The sequence below is a fragment of the Giraffa tippelskirchi genome, chromosome 1, assembly GCF_054371585.1.
Source record: "Giraffa tippelskirchi isolate mGirTip1 chromosome 1, T2T-mGirTip1v1.2.pri, whole genome shotgun sequence".
Classification (NCBI taxonomy): Eukaryota; Metazoa; Chordata; class Mammalia; order Artiodactyla; family Giraffidae; genus Giraffa; species Giraffa tippelskirchi.
Genome location: NC_137275.1, coordinates 53476588 through 53498287, shown reverse-complemented (window position 1 = coordinate 53498287; position 21700 = coordinate 53476588). Strand labels below are relative to the sequence as shown.

The following is a 21700-nucleotide window of genomic DNA, read 5'->3' as shown; positions in this document are numbered from 1 at the left end:
TTGATGTTAAAACAAATTGCTTTCAACATCACCAACACACTGTTAGTTAAGCATACATCCTCATCAACACTTTGTATAGTCAGTAATTAGGAAAAATTTTTTTATTTTTATTTTTGGTTGTGCTGCGTCCTTGTCTCTGCCCAGACTTTTCTCTAGTTGCAGAGTGCGGGGGCTACTCTCCAGTGGTGGTACACAGGCTTCTCATTGCAGTGGTTTCTCTTGCTGCAGAGCCTGACCTCTAGGGCATGTGGTTTCAGTAGGTGGGGCATGAGGGCTCAGTACTCTACAGTTCCTAGGCTCCAGAGCACGGGCTCAATAGTTGTGTGTCACATGGGCTTAACTGCTCCGCAGCACATGGAATCTTCCCAGAATAAGGATCAAACTCATGTCTCCTGCACTGACAGGCAGATTCTTAGCCGCTTAGCCAGGAAGCCCCTGTATAGTCAGCATTTTTAATTTTAGTCAGTATTTTAAAATTTAGCCATTCTAGTGGGTGTGTATTTCTCACTGTAATTTGAATTTGCATTTCCTCAATGAGTAACAATGTTGATTGTCTTTTCTTGTGCTTATTTATTATTTGTATGGATATGTTATATTTGGTAAAATTCCTGTTCAAATTTTGTTGTCCATTTTAAAACTGGTTAGCTTGTCTTACTGAGTAGTAATTCTTTTTATTCTGGATATAATAATACTTTATCAGATATACGCCTTGCAAATATTTTCTCCCTGCCTGAGGCTTAACTTTTTGTTTTCTTAATGATGCTTTACAGAGAGGAAAAAAATAATCTTTCTCTCCTTGTTTGTACTATTTCTGTCCCATCTGAGAAATCTTGCTCACCCTATATTTTGTTCTAGAATTGTTACTGCTGACATTATGTATTTTTAAAAATATTATTTCCATTTTGAAAAAAATACTGACTTAAGCTTTCTATTAGAAGGAAATCCGATAAAACACATGAATTTATAAACAAAACTACAAATATTTGATAAAATTTATACTTGTATCTAACTACTCATAATAGTGCATGCATTTATTTAATACATATTTACTGACTACCTATTATAAACTGAGTCTTAGGGTCTATCCTGGAAATACAGTGTAAAACAAGGCAGGGATAATTTGCTTTCATTATGGTGTGGGTGGGAATGCCATTATAAGTCAAAAAGTTGTATAAGGCAGATCGAAATCTTGAAGCCAGAACTATAATCCTTCTTTTTGTGAAAGTAATTTTACTGATTTGTAAATCAGATAAATAATACATACTCCAAATAGTTCACAGAGTATGATGAAGCAGAAGATCATTACCAATCCAAATGCATGTTCAATACTGCTTGGGAAATCTTTCATGTGTCTGTCCCTTTCTCTTCTACCCTATGTAACAACTGCTATAAATCTTTATCATTCTAACTCAGGTCTCCTTTCTAACTTCTTCCACTGAGTAGACTACCTCACTTTTGACCTAAAGGAGACCAATGGAGCTTTTAGTGAAAACCGTAATTTTCCATACCCTATTTTCTAACTTCCTTTAATTGGTTCTCTATCATTTTTTAACACATAGGGATAGATTTTCTTCTTACTGGTCCTTTTTTTTTACTGATGGTGCTCCATCATACTTCTATTCCCCCTATCTTCAATCTCTTTTTAGTAGCTTAAAAAAATTATTTATTTGGCTATACTGGGTCTTATCAATAGCTGTGGCATGTCAGATCTTTAGTTACAGTATGCAAATCAGTTGTGGCATGCAAACTCTTAGTTGCAGCATGTAGGATTTAGTTCCCCAACTAGAGATCACATCAGGGGCCCTTCCTGGAGTCTAAGCCACTGGACAACCAGTAAAATACCACTTAGTACCCTTTAAAGGTATTTAAATATTAAAAATCACTCCATTAAAAACAAGAAAAGACCTGCATACAGATTTCTCAAGAGGCAGGTCAGGTGGTCTTGTATTCCCATCTCTTTCAGAATTTTCCACAGTTTATTGTGATCCACACAGTCAAAGGCTTTGGCATAGTCGATAAAGCACAAATAGATGTTTTTCTGGAACTCTTTGGCTTTTTCGATGATCCAGTGGATGTTGGCAATTTGATCTCTGGTTCCTCTGCCTTTTCTAAAACCAGCTTGAACATCTGGAAGTTCATGGTTCATGTATCGCTGAAGCCTGGCTTGGAGAATTTTGAGCATTACCGTAATAGCGTGTGAGACGAGTGCAATTGTGTGGTAGTTTCAGCATTCTTTGGCATTGCCTTTCTTTTGGGATTGGAATGAAAACTGACCTTTTCCAGTCCTGTGGCCACTGCTGAGTTTTCCAAATGTGCTAGCATATTGCGCGCAGCACTTTCACAGCATCATCTTTGAGGATTTGAAATAGCTCAACTGGAATTCCATCACCTCCACTAGCTTTGTTCGTAGTGATGCTTCCTAAGGCCCACTTGACTTCACATTCCAGGCACTAGGTGAGTGATCACACCATCGTGATTATTTGGGGCATGAAGATCCTTTTTGTACAGTTTCTGTGTATTCTTGCCACCTCTTCTTAATATCTTCTGCTTCTGTTAGGTCTATACCATTTCTGTCCTTTATCAAGCCTATCTTTGCATGAAATCTTCCCTTGTTATCTCTAATTTTCTTGAAGAGGTCTCTAGTCTTTCCCATTCTGTGTTTTCCTCTATTTCTTTGCACTGATCACTGAGGAAGGCTTTCTTATCTCTCCTTGCTATTCTCTGGAACTCTGCATTCAGAGAGGAATATCTTTCCTTTTCTCCTTTGCTTTTCACTTCTCTTCTTTTCACAGCTATTTGTAAGGCCTCCTCAGACAGCCATTTTGCTTTTTTGCATTTCTTTTCCATGGGGATGGTCTTGATCCCTGTCTCCTGTACAATGTCACAAACCTCCATCCATAGTTCTATAGGCACTCTGTCTATCAGATCTAGTCCCTTAAATCTATTTCTCACTTCCATTGTATAATCGTAAGGAGTTTGATTTAGGTCATACCTGAATGATCCAGTGGTTTTCCCTACTTTCTTCAATTTAAGTCTGAATTTGGAATAAGAAGTTCATGATCTGAGCCACAGTCAGCTCCCGGTCTTGTTTTTGCTGACTATATAGAGCTTCTCCACCTTTGGCTGCAAAGAATATTATCAATCTGATTTCGGTGCTGACCATCTGGTGATGTCCGTGTGTAGAGTCTTCTCTTGTGTTGTTGGAAGAGGCTGTTTGCTATGACCAGTGCGTTCTCTTGGCAGAACTCTATTAGCCTTTGCCCTGCTTCATTCTGTACTCCAAGGCCAAATTTGCCTGTTACTCCAGGTGTTTCTTGACTTCCTACTTTTGCATTCCAGTCCCCTATAATGACAAGGACATCTTTTTTAGGTGTTAGTCGTAGAAGGTCTTGTAGGTCTTCATAGAACCGTTCAACCTCATCTTCTTCAGCGTTACTAGTCAGGGCATAGACTTGGATTACCGTGATATTGAATGGTTTGCCTTGGAAACGAACAGAGATCATTCGGTCGTTTTTGAGATTGCATCCAAGTACTGCATTTCAGACTCTTTTGTTGACCATGATGGCTACTCCATTTCTTCTAAGGGATTCCTGCCCACAGTAGTAGATATAATGATCATCTGAGTTAAATTCACCCATTCCAGTCCATCTTAGTCCGCTGATTCCTACAATGTCGACGTGCACTCTTGTCATCTCCTGTTTGACCACTCCAATTTGCCTTGATTCATGGACCTAACATTGCAGGTTCCTATGCAATACTGCTCTTTACAGCATCGAACCTTGCTTCTATCACCAGCCCATCCACAACTGGGTGCTGTTTTTGTTTTGGGTCCATCTCTTTCTTCTTTCTGGAGTTATTTCTCCACTTATCTCCAGCAGCATATTGGGCACCTACCGACCTGAGGGGTTCATCTTTCAGTGTCCTATCTTTTTGCCTTTTCATACTGTTCATGGGGTTCTGAAGGCAAGAATCAACTGAAGTGGTTTGCCATTCCCTTCTCCAGTGGACCACATTCTGTTAGACCTCTCCACCATGACCCTTCCATCTTGGGTGGCCCCACATGGCATGGCTTAGTTTCACTGAGTTAGACAAGGCTGTGGTCCATGTAATCAGATTGGCTAGTTGTCTCTGATTGTGGTTTCAGTCTGTCTGCCCTCTGATGCCCTCTCTCAGTGCCTACCGTCTTATTTGGATTTCTCTTACCTTGGATGTGGGGTATCTCTTCACGGCTGCTCCAGCAAAGCGCAGCCACTGCTCCTTACCTTGGATATACTGCTATACTCAGTGCCCCCAAACCCTGCAGCAGGCCACCACCGACCTATGCCTCCGCTGGACACTCTTGGACACTCAGGCAAGTCTGGGTCAGTCTCTTATAGGGTCACTGCTCCCTTCTCCTGGATCCTGGTGTACAAGGTTCTATTTGTGCCCTCCAAGAGTCTATTTCCCAGTCCTGTGTAAGTTCTGACAGCTCTATGGTGGGGTTAATGGCAACCTCCTTCAAGAGGGCTTGTGCCATACCCAAGTCTGCTGCACCTAGAGCCCCTGTCCCTGTGGCAGTCCACTTCTGACCCGAACCTCCACAGGAGACACTCAAACAGTATTCTGTCTCAGTGTCTGTGAGGGCCCTGGGTCCTGGTACACACAAGGTTTGTTTGAGCCCTCTGAGCATCTCTGGCGGGAATGCAGTTTGATTCTAAATACAAATTGGCCCCTCCTACCATCTTGCTGGGGCTGCTCCTTTGCCCTTGCATGTGGGGTATCTCTAGGAAAAATTAATAGCAAAATACCTTTTGCTATTAGCCAGCTGTAAAAAACCACTGGGTTTTTCTCAGAACCTTAGCTTTCTTATTTGCTAATAAGATTAAAGGATAAGATCTTAGTTAAAAAACAAACAAACGAGCCAACAAACATCACCATTACGGTCTGAATTGTGTACCTAAATTCATATGTCGAAGTCCTAACCTCCAGGACACTTCAAAATGTGACTGTACTTGGAAATAGATGCTGCTGCTGCTGCTAAGTCGCGTCAGTCGTGTCCGACTCTGTGCGACCCCATAGACGGCAGCCGACCAGGCTCCCCCGTCCCTGGGATTCTCCAGGCAAGAGTACTGGAGTGGGTTGCCATTCCTTCTCCAGGGCATGAAAGTGAAAAGTGAAAGTGGAGTCGCTCAGTCGTGTCCGACTCAGTGACCCCATGGACTGCAGCCCGCCAGGCTCCTCCGTTCATGGGATTTTCCAGGCAAGAGTACTGGAGTGGGGTGCCATTGCCTTCTCCATGGAAATAGATGAGATTTTAATTATTTAATGAGATAATTAATGTAAACTGAGGTCAGATGGGTGGGCCATAATCCCAAATGACTGTTGTTCCTACGCGAAGAGGTCAGGACATAGATGTTGTGAGGAGAGCAAAGAGGAGGTTATCTGCATGCCATGGAGAGGCTCCAGGAGAAATCAAAATTGATCTTGGACTGCTACTCTCCAGAATGTGAGAATACAAATTTCTGTTGTTTAAGCCACACAGTCTTTGGTATTTTGTCATGGCAGTCCTAGCAAACTAACACAATTGGCATTTTAATACAACCAAACAGTGAGTCACATACTAGTAATGGCTAGAACTAGGTCTCCTAAATTCAAAGAAAAGAGAATCAATAAATGCTAGTTAGTAACCCAAAATGGAAAGATTTATAGCTGATGAGCTGGAAAAATGAATAGTACAAGGTAAAAGTATTCTCAGAAGTTTACAATTGAAAATCATTAGAAATAAGTGAAATGTATGAAATTATGGGAACAATTAATCAAAGACAACAGATGTCAATGTTTGTAATGCTAGTCTGCTTATTTTTTACATATTATTACTAATTTTCACATTCATACACAAGATGTTATACCCATATTAAAGTTAAAAATAAATTAAAACCTCAGATAAATTAAAGCCAAAAGTTGGTAAGAGAGATGTGTTTTGAAAGCAGATTAGTCTAATGGCAATCTTGTGCTCCTTTCATAATACTACTCTGTTTTTCACATATCTCAAGTGAACAGTGATGTAATACATATTAAAAACTTTATGCAGCCATGAGAAGGGTTAGGAAAACTCAAAGGCTGACAATGGCTATAGATTTTCTTATGCTCTAGGTTTTCTTTAATGAGAACATACAAGCTAAAAATAAACATAAGATTTCTATTAAAAAATAAATAAAAAGTAGTGAAACATACCAATGATCAGAAAAGGAGCCTATCTTTCTTTGAACTTGAATGATACATGATATAGGTTTCCTGTATACCTTTTTAGGACTCATTGGGGGCCCAGAATTTAAACTTACAACACTGTGGTTTCAAATTATATTTTATTTATGAGTGAATATAACTCCTAGTTTACCTGATGGCTTCTGAATCAATGTGCACAGGTGCAATTCTTTCCAACAGAAATTTGACCATCTCTAGAAAAGGATTTGTTGGCTGCTTAGGATTGGCAAGTTTCCGGGCTATTTCTCTCTATAAGAAGGAAAAGAGTTTTACTGTAAGTATCATCCCTTCATGTTTTTCAAAATAAAAATGATCCTAGGCATCAAAAGCATTTAAGGGTTCAATACCATCAGATGTGAAAAAAGGAAAAAAAAAAATCTTTCTCTGTTTTATACCCTGACTAAAATGATATACTCATTAGGCAAGCACTAGAAAATCTAGACTGTAGAGGCAAAAAAGGCAGGTAACATGGTATGATTTATGCCTTTTGTCTCATATTTCTCCCATGAAATTACTACATAGTAGACAATCTTTAATGCTCTATATTTTTACAACTGATATGCATTTATTTATTTAATGGCTGCACCAGGTCTTAGTTGCAGCATGTGGGATCTAGTTCCCTGACCAGGGATCAAACCTGGGCCTCTGCATTGCACGTGTGGAGTCTTAACCACTGGACCACTAGGGAAGTCCCTTTAGTGCTCTACTTTTGAAAAAATTAAAACAATTTATACTGTCATGGGCATGTTTCAGTGGTTTACTTCATAGTTTGAAAAAACTTTTCTTTCGGTCAAGAATTTTTTTTTTTAAAGAGGAGAAGACTTATAAGTGCATAAAGTTTTTCAGTTCTGGGAAGATCATAGTTGAGTTCAAAGATGGTGACATTATATCAAAGAGCTCCTGCAAAAGAAAAATACTGCTGGAAGTTTCTAAAGAATATAAGGACTTAATGATTGTAAGAGACTGAATCCTCCAAAGACAAGTTTAAATTTATAATGTGCTGGATACTAGAGAAAGAAATTCACAAGGCTTTTCATCGATTATCTCTGATGAATAAGTGGAAATGTTAGTTGAGAAGATAAAGCACAGTAGAAGTGCTTTCCAAACTATAAAGCAATATAACAAATAATAGTTACTCTATTTATTAATTTTTTCGTAAAAAAAAAAAAATTAAGGATATGTGTCCAAGGGGATAAAGGAAACAAATTTCTGCTGCAGTTTCAGTGACTTTAAAAAAAAATTAATTAACTAATTTGGCTTTGCTGGGTCTTAGTTGCAGCATTTGGGATCTAGTTCCCTAACTAGGGAATGAACCCGGGCCCCTCTGCATTGGCGGCAAGGAGTCTTAGCCACTGGATCACCTGGCAAGTTCCTCAGTTGACACAAATTAATTATAAAGGTCATATTAAATTAGATAGCATCCATATTTTCTATTAGAGTGTAAAAATCCAAATGACTGAGTTCTGAAGAAAATATATTAGTCACTAGGAGGTGCTTGATTTATTTTGCAAGTAGTAATTAATCCACCAAAATTTCAGCATTTGAGAAAATATTGTAGTCAGTGCTCAGGTCCTTATACACTTTGCTCTATACTACAGATTAAAATTTAAAATTAACTTTGTACTATCTTTTGAAATCAGACTTACTTTTTGCAAGTCTCCCTAAAGAGGGGATTTTCTCCCACTTGGTATAAAATTTACTTGCTTTAACTTAAGATAAAGTCAGTGATAAAGTCTGTTTTGCATATACTTTATGGATTTGGAAGCTCTTAGATATATCTGTTCTGACAAATAGCAGGAATCACGTAACTATCACTTTTCAAACTCAAGTCCTATTTTTCTCAGACCAAAAAGTACCACTTGATTATTTATTCTTAAGATTTGTATTTCTTGAGCAGTACTCAGTTTGTATGGGTCTTGCAAGCAATGAAATATATAGAAAGAACACTGCCATGGGTCTATTAAGATCTGGACTCTACCTGAAGCTCAGTCACTAGCGTGAAACACTGGATGAGAAACTTCACCTCTTTAAAATGTAGTCTTTATCTGTAGAATGAAGTGGTTAAACCAATTATCTCTATGGTATTTTTCAAGCCATTTCATTCTATGATCCAATTATATTAGTAGATGCCCAGCAGAACACAGTATTCTGGAACTGGAATTCTAAATACCAAAGAAGTAAATGAAACCTTTAAATGTTCTCAGCAAACCATCCCATTCAGAAGTGCAAAGACAAGGTATTTTGGGCACTTGTTACATTCACATCCCTAGGTACAATGGAAGAATCCACTGCTCTCTTCCCTAAACTGGCTTCCTCCCACCTCTTCCTAACTACTACTCTTTTAAGACCAATTAAAGACCCTATGTGCCTACTAGACTGAGGAAAAACAAACAAAAAAACATATTCCATGCTCCCAAATGACTTTGTATATACATCTGTTTATAGTCCTTATCCCTAATCACATATTTAAATAATTATCTTTCTAGAGCAAAGTTAGACATAAATAACTGAAATGATTTTCTTTCTCTTATTCATCTGTATAAACCTGGTCCCAAGCATAGTGTTTGTCATATATGTGTAATACTATGTTGTGTTATACATGTGTAATACTGTCATATATGTGAAATACAACTTTATTAATATTTAAATCCTAAAGGGCAGTCTGGAACCATGTATTAGGTAGGATACCTATATCCATATCTATCTATATTCTCTTAACAATCCTGTGAGGTTGTTAACATTTAGAGATGAAAAAAATAAGCCTCAAAAATACTAAATAACTTGCTAAAGGTCACACCCTAATGTTGGGAAGGATTGGGGGCAGGAGGAGAAGGGGATGACAGAGGATGAGATGGCTGAATGGCATCACCGACTCTATGGACATGGGTTTGGGTAGACTCCAGGAGTTGGTGATGGACAGGGAGGCCTGGCGTGCTGCGATTCATGGGGTCGCAAAGAGTCAGACACGACTGAGCGACTGAACTGAACTGAAAGGTCACACCAGTAGTAAATGGTAAAGATGAAATTAGAAACTGTCTCATAAAATGGTAAATAAATGAATAAATTTTCCCTTGGGTATTGTCAACAATTGGTTTTCTATAAAATAGTCTAAAAATAGAATGAAGACAAAAGCCTAAACAGGAATTACCTTATCTATAAATGTGTATATGGCAACTTAACTATTGCCGATATACCGACAAGGTTTTTTCCCGTGCCGATACATGGGAGAATAGACACACACATTAGAAAATTATTTATCTAATAAATGTCTACTAAATACAAAGCATTTTATCTTGCTCAATTCCTAGAACCAATCTCCCTGGCTTACTTCTCTAGTGTTTTTCCTGGAATTTGGCTGACTAGTGATAAGTAAAGAGAACTAAGTTGACCACAGATATATCCCTAGGTGATTCAGAGCTCACAATTTTGTTACATTCACACAAATAAAATAATCTATGTAAAGCAGACTTTAATGAAATATAAGTTTCTAAAAGCAAAGCTAGGAGAACAAGTACAGAAGTATAATTTACTAACCACACAAACATCTGCCTGTTTGCACGAACAGGTTGGACTGATTAACAACTCCAACTGAGACCGCAGTTTCTCATCATCACCAAGAACTTGGTTAAATTTTTTCACAAAATCTTGTGCTTTCCCAGGATCAGGCAAATTCTCTATAAGATTAAAAGAGAATCAATACTACAAAAGAAAAACTACTAAACTAAAACCAAACTGTCTTAAAAAATACTGCTGTCCTACCAATATATGGGTCTTAGAAATAAAATTATTAAGGATTATCTTTTCTTACTAAGTATTAAACTGATAGTTCCACTAATTATTTGATGTCTGCTATATACCTACAGGGTGAATAAACATACTCACTTGCTATGGTCATCAGTTTTCCAAACATAGCAGAACAGTTAGCTTCTGACTGAAATTTAAAACAAAAACAAATGATGTCATATGAGCTAACAAAATTTCATTAAGAAAAATCTATACTCAGTATTGTACATTTTCTTAAGTTAAAAAAATCCATCATAATATACCCAGTAGGAAATGGCTTACAATAGCTACACCCTATGTAGATAACAAACAACCATGGAGTACAAACTAGTTAAACTAGCACAAACAGAAGGAAAGGATATGCCAGCAGGAAGGTATTTTAAAAATTCTGAAAGTTATATAACTTTCATAGGGAAATTATCTTGTCAGAAAACAGAACAGAAAATAATGAAAACAATTATCATACCAAAATTACTGTGAAACTATACACCAAAGAAAATTAACTAAAAATGTGTAAAGTAGAAAAATTTTCTTTCTGAATAGTTCTACCAGCTATTCTGTGGCCCATTAATTAATGTATCAGCTTTCTTCCTGCTGCCCTTTCCTCCATTACAAGAGTACTATTTTATTAATGAATCTGTATGATCCCATGGACTTCCTGCTTTTGTTAAAGTTTTGTTGGATCACAATCATATCCATTCCTTTAGGAACTATCTGTGACTATTTCTGTACCACAGAGGCCGAGTTAAGCAATTCCAGAGACTGTTCATTTACCCAAAAAAAAAAAAAAAAAAAATTGACAACACTTGCTTTAGGCATACATGGCCACTGAGGGGTCTCTGTGTATGGCTCCCTGGCTAAGTACACCTACTCTAGCAAATAAGTTTAGAAGTATTTAGAAGCAATAAGAGATTATTTATGTTTCTTTTTTTAACCTTCAGAATATACTGGGAAGTATTTCTTTGTTAATTTGACTTTGGAATATTCAAAGGATTGATACCTGATTTGATATTGATGCTACAATGACAGACCAAAAATCAAAGAGGAAAAAAATTTGACGTCTAATGTAATTTTATATTGAGGTTTAATTCCAATTATTTGAAAACTGATAAACTATAAATTCTTAGTGTCAAAATACTTGATATACTAGAAAACACCATTTCTGTGCTCATGTTGAAAAATAAGATTTTTTTTTATATTCATGTGAAATGCAAATTTATCTTGGATAACCACAGGAACAACTGACATTTGGAAAATAAAACACCTGAGATACTTTTTGCTTGCTTCATTATACAGAAAAATCAACAATGACTAAAACTGTGAATTTAAACAAATCATGAACCTACTGTAGGCTGCTTGTGCAAATCCAACAGTTCTCGTACATGACTTCTAAGCATGTTCTGACACTTCCACATTTCATTGAGAGCTCTGTAAATAAAGTTATAAATATGAAAAATATATATAATATAACAATACTGGTAACTATTCAACTTTACTACTTTTTTCACTGTATGGTGTAGATATACCATTCTTCTACATCTACCTAAAATTTAAAGCTTAAGAAAATTTACTTACTAGGATTAAGATAGTTTAGTTTAAAATAGTAAATATAAGGCTTCTAAGGAGAGAAAATATTTGAGAAGTTTTCAAGGATGAACAGGATCTTGCCAGGTAAACTGAAGGAATTCAAAGACATTCTAGGCAGAGGTAGCCAGAAAGTTCTGCTACAGAGAGAAAATGTCATTAAAGTACATGGCACACACAGGGAAGTGAAAAAAATTTATATAGGCTTGGAGCACAGAATGTGAGTGGGGGAGCATAAGGAAGCTGGAAAGTACTATAGAAAAGGATCAGATTGTGAAAGGCCAGGCTAAGGAGATATGCATGAAATAGTGCAGATGACTTCAAAACTGAATTTCTTAGAAATGATGTGGATTCAAAACATGCCATATTTAAATTGAGTTTCTTTACTCCAGATTCTTCTCTCTCTGTGATAGCAGATTTTCTTCTCTTACAAACCCATTCTGTAATTTCAGGTGCTCAAAATTAGTTTATTTCTGAGTACTCTTTGCCAAATATAAACAGAGATCAAGACCTTCGGCCTGGAATTTACTATCTACAGTGAACATTATGAACTGCTTGCAAATCCTTAAAATGATGGCTGATGTCTTCTAATAGGGTATGTTACCCTGTGGAGTTTCTGCTGAAAACGCATAATCTCAATCCAATAATGAGGAAACACTGAATGAACCCGAACTGACAGAACATTCTACAAAATAACTGACCTATGCAACACTGTTCTGAAAACTGTCAAAGTCATAAAAGACAAAGACAAACTAAGAAATGGTTCCAAATTTAAAAAGACTAGAGACATGATAATTAAACATGCAACATGTAATCCTAGAAAGGGAACAAAAATCCATAAAGGACATTATTTGGACAATTGAGGAAATTTGAATACACACTGGATTATACAATATTTTACCAATATTAAACCTCTTGACTTTCATAAAAGCACTCTAGTTATAGAAAAGCATATCCTTGTAATTAAGGAATACCTGTGTATTAGACATAAAGGAATGCATGCCTGCAAATTACTATCTATGGATCACAAGAAAATATGTATGTAAAGTATGAGCAAATGATAAAGTAAATGGTCAAAAATTAGGAATCTCACTAAATTGGATTTAAAAAGCTTTATTATTTTTGGAACTTTTCTGTAATTTTGAAATTATATGAAATTAAAGGCAATATATATATGTAAATGTAATAGCTGAAGTTCTTATTCAGAAGAATCAGAATTCTCAATGAGAGGAGTTACTTACTTTTTTAAAAGCGTTAAAGTGGAATGCCCACAGATTCTAAGTGGCCTGAGATAGTTAAGGTTTATGGTGGCTGTCTGAACAAAATTATTAATAGTGCCTTCTTTCAATCTCAAAAATACCAGTTTCGACAATCAATCATAAAGTTATTCACACAGAAATGATTTGAACATGTTCTCTTGACAAAGAACCAGTTCTTATTTTTTAGGCTTAGTATGGCAAACCTCCAATAATGTGGTTTAGATCCCAGTCAACAGGTGCACAAAAGACAATTTTGACATGGGGACTTCTCTAAATTCCTGAAACCATATCGCTAAGTTGCCAAATATACCTATGCATATAGGAATATTTTTGCTTTTAACTTGAACTTATATGATAAAAATTTTCTCTATAAATATTTATCTGAAGTTCTTGATTCAAGTAAAAGAAGCAATAACCCTATCAACAGCAGTTAATTAGAAATTAAATAAATAATTGTATAAAATATTCAAGAATCATTTAAAAAGTAACTTACTTAACAGCATTTGGATCCAAACTAGCATATAAATAATACAAGCATTTCATTCTCTCTTCTGTTTCCAGGTTGTGGGGGACAAGATACTGAGCAAAGATTTTCTCTACCAATAGTCTATGAAGCAAACAAACAAAGAGAAAAAAACCCAAGTGACAAAATTATTCTGTTTTTCAGAAGCAAAAGCTACTTTATATTTTAACCACCTCATGCAAAGATATCATACCAATGGTGATACCGATGTGTGCAAATAAATGGAAAAGATCAGTATGTGATCAATGTTTTTCCTTGCAAGTATAGTTATTTTTAAATTTAGAGCTACAGCTGTTACTTGTGGCTTTACACTTTGTCAGCCTGAAACTTCTGTTCTAAAAGGGTTATATATCATTCCTAAGCACAGGATGCTAAGCCTGTTCTACCTGTTCATCATCATCAGTCTGGAGCTATCAGAAATTACTTAACATTACAAATAAAGCTACAATCAAGAATTACTAATTCTCAAAAAATGTATTAATTTCCTCTGATTACAGTTTGGCTCCTTTCCCATGTTGTCATTTTGTGAAATCAAGGTGATCTTCCTTCATCCTGAAAATCAGCTTCTCTTATGCAGATCTGTCTTCATTCCACATTCTAAATTCCTTACCATATTTAAATACCGTTCTTGCTAAGCTTATATTTATTATTCAACATCACTAAAATAAGAAAATATAAGGATTCTTCTTCATTAGCCAATGAAATACATAATCAATAATGTCAAAGTAGTCAGTCTAACTCAATAAAACACTGCGAAGTATTTTGCAAAAAACAAAATTATTACTGTAATCCAATAGAGAATTAGGAGTAACATTCAGAAAGGGAAAACAATATATAAGTTCTCATCTCAATAAAAGAATTTTCTATATATGGGGATGGAAGTTAGACTTACTAGGTGATCATTTGGCAATATATACAAATATAGAATCATTATGCTTATACACTTGAAATATAATGCTATACCTCAATTATGCCTCAATTAAAAAAAAAAGAACAGTAATACCTCAATCGGTACTTACAGTGTTGCAAAAAGGAAAAATAACTAGTGCTTAAAAAAGTGCTATATTGCCAAGTGGTGGGCCAAGGGGCTTTACATTCATTATTTTATTTAATCCATAAGACAATCCTGTAAGGAAGGCTTTATTCTGACTACTTTTTAGATAAAATCAAGTGCACAAAAGTTAAACCCATTGTGCAAGAGTACAGACCTAATAAGGGGCAGAATGAACATTTGGTCTCTGGTCTGAGTCCAACTCTCATGCCTATATTTCACAATTATTATGCTAACTGGTAATTTTGGCTAGAGTCTTATTTAAACATGATATATCTAAATATGCAGAAAGTGATTTCTAAACTTAGAAATTAAGTATTATGGAAAAAATCAAACAGAAACCATATTAGAAAATTAAAACACTTTTATATTCAACCATTTTACCAACATATGGAACTCACTTGTCATCAATGCTATTCTGATAATATATATGCAAAAGTTTGTCCTTTATCCAGCTGACTTTCTCTGCAGCTTCCTTTCCTGCTTCACCATGAAGACAGTATTTCTTATAAAGCTGAGCCAGACCCATCATAGCTTCTTTTCTTACTCGCCACTAGAAAGTACAAAGTTTATTAGATGAGCCAGATACCAAATTTTAGTATACTAACTGGCAAAAATTATGATTTCTTCCAATAGGTTGCACAGATTGAGGTGTGCCTAGATTAGCACAATATTTATTTTCATAAAAGACAAATCACTTAAACAACAATTTTGATTATGTTTCTGTTTAGAAATCAGACTAGTTTCCAAATTATCCAGTGCAAATACTGCTAGATCACCTATCAAATTTTATTTTCTTCAAAGCCAAGCAACAATAAATCTTACAAAAAATTTCATTTGATTCTGTCTAAAAAAAAATTTGGCCAGGTTTTAGAGGTGATTAAAAAATAAGAGAAAGTGTACAATTCAGTCTACAAACAAAAGTCTAATCATCTGGAATGTTCTTTCCTAGTTATATCCCTTTTGATATTAACTAAGAATAAGAAGAGCAAAACTGGGGTGGGAGGTTGGAGAGAGGTTCAAGAGAGAAGAGACATATGTATACCTATGGCTGATTCATGTTGATGTATAGCAGAAACCAAAATAATATTGTAAAGCAATTATCCTCCAATTAAAAAGAAAAAAGAAAAAGAGCACAATTTGGTATCAAAATCTTAGAATTATAAAGTTAGAAAGCACCTTAATGATAGTCTTAAATGAATTTTATTACTTTGTAATCAAAAGGGCAAATCAGTTATCTAGTCACACCCTAATCCATGAAAGACTCCGGGAGTTAAAGAGATTGGAGGGGTTCAAGAGGAGGGAAGAAAGGTGATCAGAGGAGGGTGGACAGAAAAGGAGATTATAAAAATCAGTCAGAAAGACAAAAGAACAATATGATAATAACCACAAGGTACTTATCTCTAATAAATCAGAGTATACTTATCTTTGGTTTATTTAATACTTTCTTGAAATTTTTTTGGTATACTTTTCTCAATTTTAGACTACTTAGTAGGTGAAATGAAACTGTTCCCATGTAACAAGTAAAAGATGACTTCTGACATTTCTAACATGAAACCAAAGAATGGAAGCAGTAAAATCAAAGATTTTAATTTGTCCCCACTTTTTAGAGAAAACAAAACTTAGAAAGGGTATACTCTAGGTTATCTAATTCATTACACCAAAATAACAGTTCCTAAAACGTCCAGTAGGCATCATTAAGACCATATCATACAGTATCAGTTAGCAAGAATCATTTACTCAGCTCATCCTGAAATTATAAACAAAAACTGACAGAAGTAGAAGTGAAATGTTTCTAAAAGGAAGAAGTAACAAAAATGGCAATACTTGAAATCTGGTTTGGGGGCTGGGGAGGTGGTAATTAACAACTAAGCAGTAGGGAGTGTTATTTCATTTAAATTAATGCCAAGGGGAAAAAACTCTTCAGAGGAGAATTAATGACACAGTTGAACAAGTTAAATGGTGTTTATATATCTCTGCCTATGACTATTTCAAAACAATTAAAAGAATGCATATTGCTATATATTTCTATAGAAAGCTACTGCTTTTCTATCTTGAAATTATAACTAAACTGCATTAGTTTCAGGATGGTAGGAGATTTTAAAACTGTGCTTCAAATTAAATAGCACACTTTCAAAGGCAACCTTTGTTAAAGATGTTAATAAGTTAACATGTTTTATCAGCCTGCCTTGCCTATATGTCTCTTATGGTTGACACTATTTCTTAGCAACTATTACTGTTCTTAGTACTACTTTTATCAACGCACATTTTTAACTGCATCCACATACAGGAAATTACACAAAGAGTAATGACTAAACATCATTTTGGCTTTAAGCTTAGCATAGCAATATGGAAACACCACTGTCACAAGAAGTATGATATTCTAAGACAGGTACTTCTGCAAATGCTAACTATAAAGGAAACAAATGATGATGACCACTATTCTTCTGAAACTCATCATGTAATTGAAAAGGTAAAACAAAACTTTAATTTTGCTGCTCGTTTTGTAAAGGTGAGCTAAAAAACCCATACCTAAGGTATGAAAAGCTATAGAATCCAATGTATTTGTTTGTAAAGATAATGAAAAGATATGCCAGAAATATATAAATTCTGAGCTCTTTATATTTGGTATTGTATTAATTTGACTTTCAAGATAACTTTAAATATAAAGTAATTTCTACTGTATTTTGCTAACAGTGTAAACATAGTAAATTAAAAAAGAATAAAATTCCTCAGGTTTTACCCTCTTGTCCAGTGTTCTTTCTCTTACAAAGCCAAGTAGCTGATCATTCACTAAGGCAAGGTCTCTTTTGGCAGCAGTTATTATAGTAACAATAACATCATGACGAATAGCTTCTTCTGGATCATGAGATCGAACTTTCAAATATTCTGAAACAAAAAATTAAGCTAAATGTAAGCTATAATATTCATTATGTTCACAATGACAAAAAAAAACCCTAATGCTTTTATGTCTACAAACTGAACAATTGTAAAATGAGGCATAAATTAAAGTCATTTAATTTTTGAGGTGGCCATTACATAATAACAATGAACTATATCATACTGTTACTGAAAAGTTACATCTTAATAAATAATATTCTGTATCAACTATTATGGAAAAATCAAATCAGTACCTGACTTGAAATCAAAGCAGCACCTGATTTATACAATACATATTAAAAGACTCAAAAAAATACAGTAAAAATTTTTATAGCATTACACAATATAAAGTAACATTCTATAACCTCTAAAAAAAAAAATTCTAGATAATTATGACACAAAGTTATTTCCTTTTTGGCAAACAGTTTGTTTATTTTTGGAAAAACTGATAAAAATTTGGTAAAAAATTTATTTTTAGTTTTGTTTGCGCTGGGTCTTTGTTGCTGTGCAGGCTTTTCTCTAGTTGTGCAAGCAGAGGCTACTCTTTAGTTGTGCAAGCAGAGGCTATTCTCTAGTTGCAGTTCTTGAGTTCTCATTGTGGTAGCTTCTCCTGTTGTGGAGCATGAGCTATAGGGCGCATGGGCTTCAGCAGCGGTGGCATGTGGACTCAGCAGTTGTGGTTCCCAGGCTCTGGAGCACAGGCTTAGTAGTTGTGGCACACAAGCTTAGCTGTTCTGTGGCATGTGGGATCTTCCTGGTCAGGGATCAACCTGTGTCTCCTGCACTGGCATGTGGATCCCTTACCACTGAGCCACTAAGGCAGCCCAGTAAACAGTATTTTCATTGTGGTGGTTTAGTCACTAAGTTGAGTCGGACTCTTGCAATTCCATGAACAGCAGCCTGCCAGGCTCCTCTGTCCATGGTATTTCCAAGAATACTGGAATGGGTTGACATTTCCTACTCCAGGGGATCTTCCTGACCCAGGGATCAAACATGAGTCTCCTGCACTGCAGGCAGATTCTTTACTGCTAAGACTCCTTATACTGAGCCTGAAGCCCAAGTATTTTGATAGAAGCTATTTATTTGTTACAACCAAATAAGTAGGTTTCAATGCTTTATTTCAAGTGAAGAATGAGAAATTCTACTAATCTATTTCAGAAGAAATCACATTTCTACTTACTTTTAGACATGTTACTATACTTAATTATCACAGAGGTATAATGATTTGTGCCCAAATTGGAACTCATAAGGAAGAGTCTACTTCTTTAAACTATGATTCCAAAAAATTCCAAAGGATTACAATGTGAAGATTTCAAATTTAATTTTATTGTATAAACATGAAATCACTTACTAGTCCATGACTGTTAGAGACCTGAAACAGTGCCAGAGTGAAACCTATTCAGAAACCAAAGTTACAGTCAAAGGCCACATCTAAAATATATTTGTGTGATTGTACTCATATTTCAATAGACCAGCCACCTTACCTGTGAGATCCTTTGCTAAATCTGGGTGATTCATTAAACAGTGACTGGCAAATTTCACACTTTCTAATCTCACAGGAACATGAATGTCATTAAATCTATACAGAAAAAGATTGCTAAATATTAGTTGTAAGGCAAAATAACTATTTTCAAATAAGGTACATCAACAGTACATAAATACCTATAAAAAAAAACAATGGTTACTGATTAGAAAACGTGCTGGTTACTAAAATGACAGTTACATCACTCTGAAGGAAGAATATAAAGTAAAAAATATATAATTTCACAATATTTTTTTACAACAGGACTTTCACCGTGCTAAAACAAAACAGTATAAAACATCCCCCAACCCAAACTATGTATGTTGAACAGCCAAAAATTGTAGCTTAAAATTATGCCACAAAACAAACAAAAAATAAATATTCAAAACGCACAAAATCTATCTGAGAAAGTTTACAGGAGAAAAATGCTAGAAGAATGTGAGGTAGAAAGCCAGGGCAGACCCAGAGATAAGTACACAAAATACAGGTAACATACTGCCTCACAGCAAAAAAAAGTTTCACGTGGCTGGAACCAACCTGTAACTGCCGTTTTTGTTGTTGCTGTTTAGATGCTAAGTTATGTACAATTCTCTGCCACCCCACTGACTGTAGCCCACCAGGCTTCTCTGTACATGTGATATTCAGGTAAGAACACTGGAGTTGGTTGCCTTTTCTTCTTCAGGGGATCTTCCTGACCCAGCGTTCAAGCCCATATCTGCACTGGCAGGCAAATTCTTTACTGCTGAGCCACCAATATTCAGTTCAGTTCAGTCGCTCAGTCATGTCCGACTCTTTGTGACCCCATGAACCGCAGCATGCCAGGCCTCCCTGTCCATCACCAACTCCCGAAGTTTACACAAACTCATGTCCATTGAGTCGGTGATGCCATCTAACCATCTCATCCTCTGTCGTCCCCTTCTCCTGCCCTCAATCTTTCCCAGCATCAGGGTCTTTTCAAATGAGTCAGCTCTTCGCATCAGGTGGCCAAAGTATTGGAGTTTCAGCTTCAACATCAGTCCTTCCAATGAACATTCAGGACTGATCTCCTTTAGGATGGACTGGTTGGACCTCCTTGCAGTCCAAGGGACTCTCAAGAATCTTCTCCAACACCACAGTTCAAAAGCATCAATTCCTCGGCGCCCAGCTTTCTTTCTAGTCCAACTCTCACATCCATACATGACTACTGGAAAAACCATAGCCTTGACTAGACGGATCTTTGTTGGCAAAGTAATGTCTCTGCTTTTTAATATGCTGTCGAGGTTGGTCATAACCTTTCTTCCAAGGAGTAAGTGTCGTTTAATTTCATGGCTGCAGTCACCTTCTGCAGTGATTTTGGAGCCCAAAAAAATAAAAGTCAGCAGGTGTTTCCACTGTTTCCCCATCTATTTGCCATGAAGTGATGGGACTGGATGCCATCATCTTAGTTTTCTGAATGTTGAGCATTAAGCCAACTTTTTGACTCTCCTCTTTCACTTTCATCAAGAGGCTCTTTAGTTCTTCCTCACTTTCTGCCATAAGGGTGGTATCATCTGCATATCTGAGGTTATTGATATTTCTCCTGGCACTCTTGATTCCAGCTTGTGCTTCCTCCAGCCCATCGTTTCTCATGATGTACTCTGCGTATAAGTTAAATAAGCATGGTGACAATATACAGCCTTGACGTGCTCCTTTTTCTATCTGGAACCAGTCTGTTGTTCCATGTCCAGTTCTAACTGTTGCTTCCTGACCTGCATACAGGTTTCTCAAGAGGCAGGTGAGGTGGGCTGGTATTCCCATTTCTTTAAGAATTTTCCACAGTTTATTGTGATCCACACAGTCAAAGGCTTTGCCATAGTCAATAAAGCAGAAATAGATGTTTTTTTGGAACTCTCTCACTTTTTCGATGATCCAGCGGATGTTGGCAATTTGATCTCTCGTTCCTCTGCCTTTTCTAAAACCAGCTTGAACATCTGGAAGTTCATGGTTCATGTTCCTGAAGCCTGGCTTGGAGAATTTTGAGCATTACTTTACTAGCGTGTGAAATGAGTGCAATTGTGAGGTAGTTTGAGCATTCTTTGGCATTGCCTTTCTTTGGGATTGGAATGAAAACTGACCTTTTCCAGTCCTGTGGCCACTGCTGAATTTTACAAATTGCTGTCATATTGAGTGCAGCACTTTCATGATTTGAAATAGTTCAACTGGAATCCCATCACCTCCACTAGCTTTGTTTGTAGTGTTGCTTCCTAAGGCCCACTTGACCTCACACTCCAGGATGTCTGGCTCTAGTTGAGTGATCATACCATCGTGATTATCTGGGTCGTGAAGATCTTTTTTGTACAGTTCTGTGTATTCTTGCAGCCCCTTCTCAGTATCTTCTGCTTCTGTTAGGTCCATACCATTTCTGTCCTTTATTGAGCCCATCTTTGCATGAAATGTTCCCTTGGTATCTCTAATTTTCTTGAAGAGATCTCTAGTCTCTCCCATTCTATTGTTTTCCTCTATTTCTTTGCACTGATCACTAAGGAAGGCTTTATCTCTCCTTGCTATTCTTTGGAACTCTGCATTCAGATGGGAATATCTTTCCTTTTCTCCTTTGCTTTTTGCTTCTCTTCTTTCACAGCTATTTGTAAGGCCTCCTCAGACAGCCATTTTGCTCTTTTGCATTTCTTTTTCTTGGGGATTTTCTTGATTCCTGTCCCCTGTACAATGTCACGAACCTTCGTCCATAGTTCATCAGGCACTCTGCCTATCAGATCTAGTCCCTTAAATCTACTTCTCACTTCCATTGTATAATCAGAAGGGTTAGTGTTACAGCAAGAATTTAATAAGTGTGAAACTCATTATCAGGATAAGCTGAGTAACTCAAATTTTAAATT

At 36.2% G+C, this 21700-nt stretch overlaps 1 protein-coding gene across 17 annotated transcripts in view; it reads right to left on the bottom strand.

Annotated features, from left to right (window-relative positions):
- PDS5A (PDS5 cohesin associated factor A) overlaps positions 1–21700 on the bottom strand; it is a 135339-nt gene that overhangs the window by 41887 nt on the left and 71752 nt on the right. For 10 of the 17 annotated variants that reach the window (XM_081592180.1, XM_081592246.1, XM_081592138.1 and 7 more), the window contains 8 exons: positions 18808–18902; positions 17187–17332; positions 14845–14996; positions 13363–13476; positions 11373–11454; positions 10126–10174; positions 9778–9917; positions 6377–6492 (listed from right to left, as the gene is read on the bottom strand). In XM_081592180.1, coding sequence (XP_081448306.1) covers positions 6377–6492; positions 9778–9917; positions 10126–10174; positions 11373–11454; positions 13363–13476; positions 14845–14996; positions 17187–17332; positions 18808–18902 — 894 coding nt within the window. The remainder of the gene's footprint in view (positions 1–6376; positions 6493–9777; positions 9918–10125; positions 10175–11372; positions 11455–13362; positions 13477–14844; positions 14997–17186; positions 17333–18807; positions 18903–21700) is intronic. The other 7 variants (XM_081592191.1, XM_081592258.1, XM_081592164.1 and 4 more) reach the window with 1 other exon arrangement.